The sequence below is a fragment of the Leptosomus discolor genome, chromosome 4 (assembly GCF_034619465.1).
Source record: "Leptosomus discolor isolate bLepDis1 chromosome 4, bLepDis1.hap2, whole genome shotgun sequence".
NCBI classification, from domain to species: Eukaryota; Metazoa; Chordata; class Aves; order Leptosomiformes; family Leptosomidae; genus Leptosomus; species Leptosomus discolor.
Genome location: NC_141394.1, coordinates 19,980,977 through 19,993,070, shown reverse-complemented (window position 1 = coordinate 19,993,070; position 12,094 = coordinate 19,980,977). Strand labels below are relative to the sequence as shown.

General features: G+C 37.5%; 1 protein-coding gene across 1 annotated transcript in view; it reads left to right on the top strand.

Annotated features, from left to right (window-relative positions):
* Positions 1-10,416, top strand: part of NAA15 (N-alpha-acetyltransferase 15, NatA auxiliary subunit) — a 39,142-nt gene extending 28,726 nt beyond the window's left edge. Inside the window, exons 14-20 of the mRNA XM_086464896.1 lie at positions 606-819; positions 2,008-2,201; positions 4,357-4,465; positions 5,051-5,149; positions 5,891-6,034; positions 7,110-7,207; positions 10,033-10,416. Coding sequence (XP_086321022.1) covers positions 606-819; positions 2,008-2,201; positions 4,357-4,465; positions 5,051-5,149; positions 5,891-6,034; positions 7,110-7,207; positions 10,033-10,233 — 1,059 coding nt within the window. The 3' untranslated portion in view covers positions 10,234-10,416. The remainder of the gene's footprint in view (positions 1-605; positions 820-2,007; positions 2,202-4,356; positions 4,466-5,050; positions 5,150-5,890; positions 6,035-7,109; positions 7,208-10,032) is intronic.
* The last annotated feature ends 1,678 nt before the right edge of the window (positions 10,417-12,094 follow it).

Here is a 12,094-nt window from a genome sequence, read left to right as displayed (position 1 = left end):
TTAGCTTGTCATGGTTACTGTTATATCCTCAGCTTTGACAAGCAGCAACTGAGTTTAGGATGAAGTTATATGAGATCATAAGTACATGGAGAAGTTGAAGGGGGGAATGACTTTTCACTGCTTCTCAAACGGAAACAAGGGGACATCAGGTGACAATGAGGAAAGCAGATCTTGAACAAAAGGAAGTACTTTCATGCACCACATGTGATATAAGTGTGGAGTTCATTGCCACAGTATTTAATGGAAGGTGAAATCGTGCTTCTGACTGAAAAAATTAGAGGAGTTTGTAGAAGAAAAATTCTTCAAGTGCTATTTAAATACAATGAGTGTAGAACCTTTGTCCCTTAAACAGCAAATTGTCAGAGGGTGGTTACTGTTAAGAGATTGTGAAATGGGTGAATTTTGGTTCTGACCTAAAATGCCTTCTCTTCTTTTCACCATGACTTTATTTTTGGAGGGTTTTGTTAACTCACATAAGTTCACGTGTATTTGCCCAGAGCAGGCTTTTAGTAGAATTGTTCCTTTGGGGAGAGTGTATTAAAAAAGTTAAGGTTAGTATCTAACTTGTAATACTTGCTAAATAATGTTATGTTATGTTGTGTTAGCATTTTGTAGAAATCACAGATGACCAGTTTGACTTTCACACTTACTGTATGAGGAAGATAACCCTTAGGTCTTATGTGGACTTGTTAAAACTAGAAGATGTACTTCGACAACATCCGTTTTACTTCAAAGCAGCACGAATTGCCATAGAGATATATTTGAAACTTCATGATAATCCCTTAACAGATGAAAATAAAGAACACGAGGCTGATACAGGTATTCAACCCTCAGGATTTATTAAATATGCAGTTTCACTAATTAGGGGATATTTTATGAAGATCCAGCATTCTTATAGTTGTCAACTGTAGTAGCAAAAAACAAGAGAGTTTTGTCACAACTCAAAGTAGGCAAATTGTGACTTGGTCTGCATGTAACAGTAGATGTTCTACTGAAAGTTAAACTAATACATGTTTTTATTCTGGTTATTATAAAACAATGATGTTTTTTATAGTGAAAATTGTGATTCTTGAGTAAAAATATTTTTGTGTTATGAAATGGCTGAGAAAACATGGAATTCTCATGGTTGTTGGACCATGAAATAACATTGAAGCAGGTGTGCTTGGTGGTAGCTATAGCTGTTTCTAAGCATTTTATCAGTATGCAAAAATTTGACTAGGTAGCCACTTAAATTTTATTATCTCTTGCTTCTGATTTAAAAATAATCTTTAAATCCATCCATTTCTTTTTTTTTTTAATCTCTCTAATTGGAGAGCAACTTCAGTGATTATGGCTTGGGGCACTTCAAATGATATGAGTAGAGGGTATTGAATCCTTCAAGAGGAGTTTGTCAAGTTTTAGTATTTCTCGTCTCAGTTCATTTCTGTGGCTTCAAGTTCAAATTAAGACAAGTAGAAGTGTAATAGAATTTCTTGTAGCCACTTTCTGATCTGTTTTAAATTAAGTCTCTGTGCTTCAATTGGAGGGAGGAGAGGATCTGAATATGAATCAAATGTAAGATGTCTGTAGGGCATTAAAAGCAAAGCTGGAACTATGTGTGCCAGAGTGTGACTATTTTACCTTTTTTTTTTGTTTGTTAGACCATTTAATTACTATGTTAAATATAACTTGTGTTGTGTGATGCCTAAGGCATAAATCAGTGCATATTGGTGTGTGCTTTTACTCCTGGTGCTGGGTTTGTGGAGTCATGCAGTAATTACTTTGTCCCATCTTCAGCATGTTGTACTATAATTCCTATTGCCTTGATTTCACAAAGGAATTTGTGCATTATGAAGGAGCAGCGTAGACTGTAAAATAACCTATCAATAGTAAGTAAGCTTTTAAAAACGTAATGGCACCATTACTAGTTAGGAGGTATGGTTTAAAGATGATGGTGTCTGGCAACTGATTGAGGCTGTTAATATTAGACATCAACGTTGTCTGCTTTTGCCCTTTGCATGTGTACAGCGAATATGTCTGACAAGGAGCTAAAGAAGCTACGAAATAAACAGAGAAGAGCACAAAAGAAAGCACAGCTGGAGGAGGAGAAGAAGAATGCTGAAAAAGAGAAGCAACAGAGGAATCAGAAAAAGAAGAAGGATGATGATGATGAAGAAATCGGAGGACCGAAAGAAGAACTTATCCCTGAGAAATTGGCAAAGGTGCTTACTAATGTAATAATAAAGTCATAGAAATTTCTAGAAGAGTTACAGTGAGCACACATACAATTTGAAAGCCATTCAGATTACTTGTTTGGGTTTTTTTATGGCTTCTCTTGACAGGCGGCATTTTACAAATAATTCTTTTCTAGGAATAGTTTGTTGGATACACTGTCAGTAATGTGATGAAATCACAGCTCTCATGCCTAGTTCTCAAAGGCGACGATTGAAGTCATAGATGTTTGCTACAGGTGGAATTATCTTCATGTGTGTATTGCACTAACTTGTTGATTATACCCTATTTCTAGTTGATCGGATGGAAGTCTTTCTATTCTGTATGTAAGGTGATTATCATTCCCTCTTTATGTCCCATAATATTTTTTGATTTATGAAGCATAGACAACTTGTGAAAGAGGAGACATTGAAAGACTGAATGCTTTAATGGCATTTGTTTGCATTTGCTTTGAATGAGGGGTGGGGGCAGAAGGATAAAGAAGCTGTTTGGAAATGGTAGTAGACTACACTGAGATGGATTTTGAGGTCTGGATTAAGAACTGTAGAGATATATAAAGGGGAGGTGACCCAGAAGACTATTCTTGTGCTAAAGGTTGTAGTAAGGAGCAGGAAAACACTTTAAAAATGTGGGGAAAAATAATGAAAAAATATAGAGAGATTGGAAAAATTAATTTATAGTAACAGTAGTATAGTATCTGAGTACTCATAGATATGGTATTTGGTATTTTCACATTACATGTTTAATGAGTATTATTGAATCTTGAGGGGATGATATTTGAAAGCTGAAACAGTGAACTTGACTCTGTAGCCAGGAAGCAAGTGACTTCAACTTGACTAGCCATTTAAGAATATTGTCAGCATTCGCATTTAGTTCACTGGTGGCAAGCAGCAGCACTGAATTGCAGTGTTAGCTAAGATCGAAGTGGGCACACTGGCATCTATCGAAACGAGTTCTGAAGTAGAGAGATATCATGGGATATCCCAGGAAAACCTAGGCAGTCCTCAAGATTACAGAGAATAGTTGCAGCTGTATAATGCATTCCTTTGGCAAATCTTCCCTAACTGTATTCCGAGTTTAGTATCAGAATCATCGTATAGCCACTTCCAAATTCAGTTGGTTCTTAGTGCCAGAAGACCCTTTCTGACATAGTTGGTCACTTGCAGACAGTTTTCCTGAAACAGTTGCCCTTGGACTTCTTTGCATATGTAGCTTTGACATTAAAGGCGTAGCTTTGAAATCTGCTTTATTATAGATTCCAGATAGTTTGAGTGCACAGTTGGCTGATGTATGTGAACTCATAACAGCACATACAAATGATGCAGTTTTTTTAATGAAAACTGCTGTGGTATATGGTTAGCAGGAACTCCATAAGGTGCCCATCATTATTGAAAATAACTGAGTTGAAGACAAAGTGTATTGCCTCAACATTACTAAACTGTTACTGAAGACAACAATTAAATTTTGTGTCTGATTTTTAGAGAGTAGCTTATGTTCATAAAAATATAAATGCAAAGGACAGCAGACAGTTCTTGTTCAAATTATCCCTAAACTCTAGATGCCAGAGATCTGTCTGTAAAGAATCCTTGCAGGGAATTAATTTGAATTAAAGCTGACCATTTACTGGATTATGCTGGCTAAGACCAGGAAATCATGATCAATATCTAGTTACTTCAAGCTTGCTGTTAGTGTCTTGTCTGGGAATGTCACCATGACCTGACAACTTTCAGGAACCTGTCTGAAGCTCATGTGAACAGACTCTGTCATGAGTCTGAAGCAGTTGTGTACCAACATCTCAGGCCCATGTGTGTAGGTCAGCATGGGGAGCTGTACTGCCCATTACAGTGCAGGTTCAGCTGCAGCTGTGTTTACTGATGTATGGTAGAAGGCAAAGACTTGCTTGTATTTCTGTAGGAAAATGTGATTTGTAACTATCACAGACCAATTTTTGAGACTTGACAGTCTGTGTTTAGACACTAATACTGAGTGAAAGATGCGAAATTTGTAACCGAAGAGGAGCACCTTATGCGTTGCCTTATGGGAGTAACTCTCTGATGCAACTCAGAAATAGCTAATTCTGTTGCTGTAGAGTTATTAGGTTTAAGGCTTGTGACTTAGTTATGTGTCACTTCCTTGAATCTGTAGGTTGAAGCACCTTTGGAAGAAGCCATTAAATTTTTAACTCCTCTGAAGAATTTAGTGAAGAACAAAATAGAGACGCATCTTTTTGCCTTCGAGATTTATTTTCGGAAAGGTAGGTGAGAAAGCGAGTGAAAGCAAGTTATGGTTCATAAAAATGTATATCAGAATTTAACCAAATATTATTGCTGAGGTATGAGGAGTCAGTCCCTGTTGAGACACACAACTTTTCATTGGACCGACACCCCAGCCATGAGCAGTCTGTGAAAAACCAAAGTTTGAACATTGGCTGATTTTTCCACTTTGCTGTGTTTAAATCTGTAAGTAATGAGACTGTAGTTAATCCTCCCAGCATGCAGTTGCTCTACCTATTTCTTTGTATCTAGTTTCCAGAATTACGCACTCTGAAGTGGTGTACAATTGGTAATGAGAACCGGTCTGTTGAAACACCTGACTTTTGAATTCTTGTATCAGTTAAATATTATGCTTTTTAAGAACTTACTATGTTCAAATTTACTTGCTGGTTTAACAGGCCTGATTCACTGGTTAAATAAACACGTTAGAAAAAATGGCTGTTGTGGTACACTCAGCTTTAATTTCTTCTGATCATTCTAATTTCAGACACTAAATACTCCGGCTGCGTAATGCAGTGAGTTCCAACTACAGGTTTTTGAACATGTGCCAACACTTTCTTTTCCAGAGAAGTTCCTTCTGATGCTTCAGTCTGTGAAGAGAGCCTTTGCTATTGATTCTAGTCATCCTTGGCTTCATGAGTGTATGATTCATCTCTTCAGCAGTGGTATGTATCAGTTTGATATGACTTCATCTGTACATGCTTCCAGATGATGCCTAACCCACATACAGTCACTGATTTTTAGTTTATAGACTGTTGGCACAATTAATTCAAAATATTTAATACATGTATTAGAAAGCTTTTTTAAACAGCTGATTCATGCTAAAATTAAGTATGTGTATTATGACTGCAGCTGGATTTAGTAGTTATTCCAACCAGGTATTAGTAAATCGTCTTAAGACTGTAAGTAGTATGGTGAGCCCCTGAAAGAGCAAGTGTGTGAAGAACTGGAAACTGCAGAGTGAGGAATCTGGCTTTTTTGCTGGCAGCCGCTGTTGGCATGCAAGGAGAAGGCTTAGAATTCTGTTCTTTTGTTAGAACGTTGGAAGGATTCTCTCTCTTCTCTCGCCCCAAAGGTCACCCTTCCTCTTGATGGCTACAAACTAAATGCGTTTAAGAACAGACTTAGGTAACCTCAATCTTTGAGGTGAATAGATTTTAATCAGTGAAGGGGAGAAGTGTGTTGGGAGTACAAAGGCTTCGGCTTTTTCTAAGCATCAGAAAACTGTCACAGTTAAGCTTTTTCCAGCCACATCCCGTTATTTACCTTTTCAAATATTGTGCATGTTCCTTTTGAGATTTTTTTTTTTCATATTAATAATGTAAACATGACAAATATTAAAATAAATTAGATTTTACTGTGATTGCCTGTGGTAACCTCTTAACTTCTTTTTTCCAATTCAATAGTATCTGAAAGTAAGGATCTGCCTGATGCAGTTAGAACAGTGTTAAACCAAGAAATGAATCGGCTTTTTGGAGCAACTAATCCAAAGAACTTCAATGAAGCTTTCCTTAAAAAGAACTATGACTCACTACCACATAGGTTATCAGGTATTTTGCTTTAGTCCTTTTTCTGCACTTGTCTAGCACTGGCATCTCGGAATCAGCACCAGTGATGTAAAAATCACTTTTTCCATCGGGAATGCTTTTCTGCTCTCGGTTTGTCTTTTTGTGACAACATGACCAGCAGGTTGTCTGTGGTTTTCTTTAATTTTTAAAATATGCTGCTAAAAGACAGATTTTTGGACTTCTCTGCCCTGTTCTCAGTTCTGATGCATGCTGAATGTATCACAAGACTGTAACTGCATTTAAAGCATCTGTGAAATAGTTTGTATGAGCTATGGTATGTGAAATAGTGTTGATGCATTGCAAAGTTTTTTTGATACATATATTTGAAGAGGCTGACTGCCAAGAGAGGCGTGCTGAGTGCTCAGCCAGCCAGGTAACACCCAGAGCTATTGGTATGCCTGACAAGAGGAGCCTAGATGGTGCTGGTTACCCGTTACGAAAGGCTGTCAGTAGCGACTGCATATTACAGTGGGTACCACGTGGGAAACAGGATGTAAACCACCCCGGGGTGCAGCATTACTGTTGTGGCTCAGTCTGCGCTCGGACCTGGCCACAAAAAGCAGTGAGTTTACTCTTGCGTGTCTTCTGGCATCAACTCCCTTCAACTACATCTGTGCCACGGGACTCGGAACTGTGTCCTGGTTGTGTCCTGACACCACATTATAACAAGAGCTCCCTGTGCACATCTCTTCTGTGCCCTGATTTCTGTGTGAAGGAGATGGGAGCAGTGGTGCTGGAGGGAGCTGTGTTGTGTTGCAGCAGGTCCGATTTGTTATCTTCACTGCTCAGGACTCCTCTGCACAGCAAAGTGCTCCTCCCCTGCAGTGTAGACAGTGCCTATTTGTTTGAATGCTTTGTCTAGCATCAAATTAATAGGCTTAAAGCTCCCCTTCTTACTTGCTCAGGTGTCAAGCTTTAATGCTCCAAGTGGTTCCATTTTCAGCTACTACTGTAGAGTTCAGTATCTCCTCTTAGTAATATTATCTCTATTTTATGTTTGTATATAAGACATTTTTGGTCATCCACTGGGTGATGAAGCTTATTTTTCCTCCTGTAGCTGCCAAAATGATGTACTATATAGATCCTTCCAGTCAAAAACGGGCAGTGGAGCTGGCAATGACCCTGGATGAATCCCTCATTAACAGAAATCTTCAGGTAACAGATACTTATAAATTGTAAACCACTTCTGGTATATCTATGGAAGCTGTATGCAAATTACAGAGGTAAGAGGAAGCTGAAATGGTTGCTGTGCCTTATGGTAAGGAGGGGTTGGGTTGTCATGTGAGAGAAAGGGGTATCAGGTTCATCTGGACTGAAATGTTTAATGTCCTTTTCACACATTTAAATTAATTTAGTTTTGTCATAATATGAAAATAGCTCGCTAGCAGCAGAAACCATGTTGTTGCCACAGGTGATGGAAAAGCTTGTTAAACGCAAGAAAATTCACATGGCAAAAGATGCTAAAGCTCCCCAATGAGAAAAGACTTGTAGTCTGTCCAAGCTTTAGCTGTTACACAGGCAACTGTTCAAAAGAAAAAGATTGACTTAAGAGTGGCTCAGACTCGGATGAAGGCTTTCTATATTCGTCCCTCTGCGAGTTGTGTGAATTACCTCAATTTTAATAAAACGTGCATATGCACATTTTGATCTTAATGTGTAGTTAAAGTAAAAAGCTTTTGAAACTCTGCTCCATTCTGGTTGTCGTGGAAGAATCTCCCTGTGCCACTGCCACCATGCCCCTTTCCCTGCTCCCCACCTTCATCTGGGAAGGCTTATCAGTTCTGACTTGCAATTCAAAGTATTCGAGAGAAGGTAAATTTTTTTTAGTATCTTCATATGTTTCTTACAAAGAATTAGTAAACATACTTTTTCTTTCCTCTGACCGCACACTGGCAGAACCTTACCTGACAAAGCAGAGGAGGAATAAAATGTCCCTTCTTTTTTTCTAGTCTTTTCTAAACTATTTCTGTATCCTAGTCAGACCATTTCCTTTGGCATCACTGTGAGAGTGTCCAACACATTTAATTAAGTATTAGAGAGATTCCTTGGCAGGCTGTGCAAACTTCAGAACATTTCATTTCTTTCAGTTCCCCTGGCACTTTCTTTGTTGTGCTCTTTGTATCTGGGGACTTCAGAATTGGTGAACTTTCTAGTAAAATTATTATTTTGTGGGTGAAAATCAGCATTTTTCAAAAAACAACCCTTTGGAAACATACTGGGTTCAACAGAGCTTTGATTGTGAAGGATTTTAAGATCACAATAGAATTTTTGGACAAAACAGAGCGGAAAAGGAGACAAGAAAAAACAACTTGCCATGATTTATAAAGTTGTTTAGGATGTTTAAGTTTCAGGTCCTTTCTGATCTGGTTATGGGACGCAAACTGTTTTATATCCTAAGTGCATATTTAGCAGTTTTCGTAAACTGTTTTCTTGTTTGGGTGTTTTTTGTGTTATTGTTTAAGCCGTCTCAAAGAGCTTAAGATAGATTATCAATAGATCTAGAAAACAAAAATTAAATTGCCTTCAACGGCATTCTTTCTGCCTCATAGCTGAGTTTCTTGCCTGACAGTGGGATTCTGAGAATTGGACTAGGGAAAGATTAAAATGTAATCAAAAATCCTTGGTTGGTTTAGAGGTGTCCTCTTTGTAGGACTACAGCAAGCATTTCCTGACTCAGCAGTGTATAAAGATGATACATGCAGCATTGTGATAAACCTGGAAAAGTTCAGTTTAAGCATTCTTGGTGCCAACATAAAGCAACAGTTGGAGTTTTACTGAACTTTTAGATGGGAGATTGAACGTGCCTTAAAAAAATGAGACTCTGGAGGAGTCTAGGCATTCGTTGAAAGGCATTCTCATGTGCAAAGAGATCAAATTTATTACACTTAATTTTAGTAAAGACCAGCTGTCTCGGGTATAAATCTGGATGTATTTGACCTTCTGTGGGTGCCAGTGTCGCAAAGAGCAAATGTGAGGAAAAGGGGTTGTTGAAGAGAGCTTCATAACCCCATAGCAGGAGGAGAGCAGTTAATCTCAATACACAGAACAAATAAACGCTATAGTAAATGTCAGAGGAGTGGAAAAAGACCAGCTTACTATGCTAATGCTAGCATGCACGACATGGACAGATGTTAAATGCTGCCGGGCTTTAGTGAAGCTCAGGAAGTCGGTTTGTCATGTTTGGAATGCAAGTTGGGGGGAAAAAAAAAAAAGGAAAAAAACCCCCAGGAAATCTCCTTTTTCTCTTCCAAATCATGAACAAAAATGGATATGAAACCACAGATACATCTGAAGGATATGATAATATCAGAGTAATTTGGTTTGATTTACTACTTACAGACACACTTCAGTAAGTCATGTATCCTTAAACGTAATTTTTTTTTTCCCCCTACCAGAAATGTTTTCACGTCTAATTATGGTTATTCAGCTGATGCAGTTTTTACATTATATTCCACAATTCTTCCAATTACGTGTAAAAGCACATTCACAAAAGTCATTCTTAGGAAATTAGAGTATATATTCTAGATTCATTGTTTTTATTTGCAAACAAACACTATAATTCAAATGCATGTTACGTGTTGCTGAAATGTTCAGTGTATCCCAGGATTGGAGGGGGGGCACCATAAACCCAAAAAAAACACATTTATTTGCAAGTAACTCTGGGTTTTGGTTGCCAACTAGTAAGAATCAAATTTTTTTTTTAGGAAAATAAGGAACAGATGATAAAAAACCCCAACATTTTCAGTCAAGATTTCTAGCTGGCTTTGAAATCCCATTTTAAACTACGTTATTTTGAATCAGGCTATACTGGTATTTCGTGCTGTGTCTAGTTAAAAAAAAAAAAGTCATTTGATATTGGTAGAAACCTGAATGCAATACTTGGAGTTTGTTTTCTTTGTAGTATTGTATTTCTGGTTTTGTGAGTATTCAGAGGAATGTTGAAGAAACCATAACACTTCTTTATTTTTCTCTTTAATTAGACTTGTATGGAGGTATTAGAAGCTTTATGTGACGGTAGCCTTGGAGACTGTAAAGAAGCATCTGAAATTTACAGAGCAAATTGTCATAAGCTTTTCCCTTATGCTTTGGCTTTCATGCCCCCTGGATATGAGGAGGATATGAAGATCACAGTTAATGGAGATAGTTCTGCAGAACCTGAAGAACTGGCCAATGAAATATGAACAACTTTATTGGAAAAAAATGACATTGGACCATATCTGGTGTATAATATTTTTGTCACGCACCTGCTGAATTGTTCTAACTTACACAGAGAACAGAAGGAAAAAAAAAAAATGTTGCCTTCAAATAGTTTTACTTTTTTTTTTATCCTGCTGACAAAGTATATATATAAAATATCTAACATATTACTGGATATAGGTTGTTCGGTTTCTTAAAATTTAAAAGCTGCTAAAATTGAAGAAAAAAACCCCTTCTCCTTACCTACCTACCCATGTTTTTAAACTAATTTATATGAAATCTGGAGGCGTATAGCCCTCAGAGCAGGTGTGTGGCAGAAATATTACTTTAAATTTGTCTTGTGAGATTACTGTTATCTCAGACAGCAAAAATGCTGTTTTAGCACTGGATTCTTTCACTGAGCACAAAGAGTTGATGGGGCTTTAGCATCTGACTGATTTTGATACGGGGATGATTCTGTCCATAGGAAGTATGCAATGTGAATCAGAATATACAGAGAAACCTGCAACATAACGTGTTATGTTGCGGATGCTGGGACATGCGGATATCAAGCAGAATTAAGAAACATAGTGTGTTCAATAAGCTTGTTGTGTCTCTGAAATTCACTGTACACGATCAGTTTGGTGTTCTTGCACCACAGTTTTTAACAGAAGGAACCAGTTAAAACTCTCTTTGAATTAAACTTGGGGGGTGGGGTGGGGAGAATCAATGTTGCTGTTCTTGAGATGAACCAATCAGCACAGGTTGGCCAAACTTTTTAAAACTGTAATGCAAGAACCAAATAAAATTATGCACTGTGATGTGGCACCAACTAATTAGAAAGATAGCATGCATTTTTCACATAGAGTGAAAACAAAATGAGAACATACTATGGCTTGAAGTTGCAAAGAGGAGAACTCCTGACTACCATTTTGACTGATCAAGAGACTAATAGTTTAAAACCTCAGCAGGCCTTGTTCACGTTATGCAGAAAAAAAAAAAAAAGTGCTGCAGTTTAGATACCTCTGGAACTTTTCCACAGTGTCACAGGTTTGTAATACTTGAAGCCCTACATTTCTAAGAATATATTTCTTGCTCAGTTGTTTCAGGCAAGCCCAAGACTTTGTAACTTTTAAGGGGCCCAAGATTTTTTTTCAATAACAGACCAGCTTCTTATTCCTGCAGTTACAGATGTAATTTCCTTTGTCAAACATAAGGTACCAAATATAATGCAATAAAACGTTTTGAAAAACAATTGTGTGAATATTTAAACCAATCTCTGTTGTACTTTGAAAATGAATGGGTTTGCTAGAATGCAGCTCAGGGTTGGCTTACTGTGCTGTCCAGTTACGCTAATAATGTCACTGCTGATGGGTGGTTGTTGAGTATAAAGTGCAAATGCATTATATGTAAATACTGAATGTCTGGGAAGTCCTATAACACAGAATGCTTTACTTACTACTTGGCTTTTAAGTTCCACCAATGTTACATTGAATTTTATTTTCCAAGTCAAGCTTCAGTCTACTTGTCTACTGTGTTAATTAATAATACAGATAAGTGCTCAAATGTTGTTTTTTTATAGGCTCATCATCTAAAACAGAGCAGAAAATAAACTACAGCTTATAAAGTGAGTGCCTTCTTTGCTGCAGGAGTTCAGTTACAGAGTATCTGTCATGTGGATACACAGCCTTCCTCTTCCACATCACGGAATTCAGTGATTGACACGTACAGTTCAGAAATCCAGGAAGACTTATTGGGGTTTGTAGTTTTCTAACTGTCAGAAGAACAGGCTTTTGTTTCTTGTGTATTCAGCACCACTTTCTTTTCATGGTTAAGACTATCCTTGTGTATGTTTGCAGTGTAGTT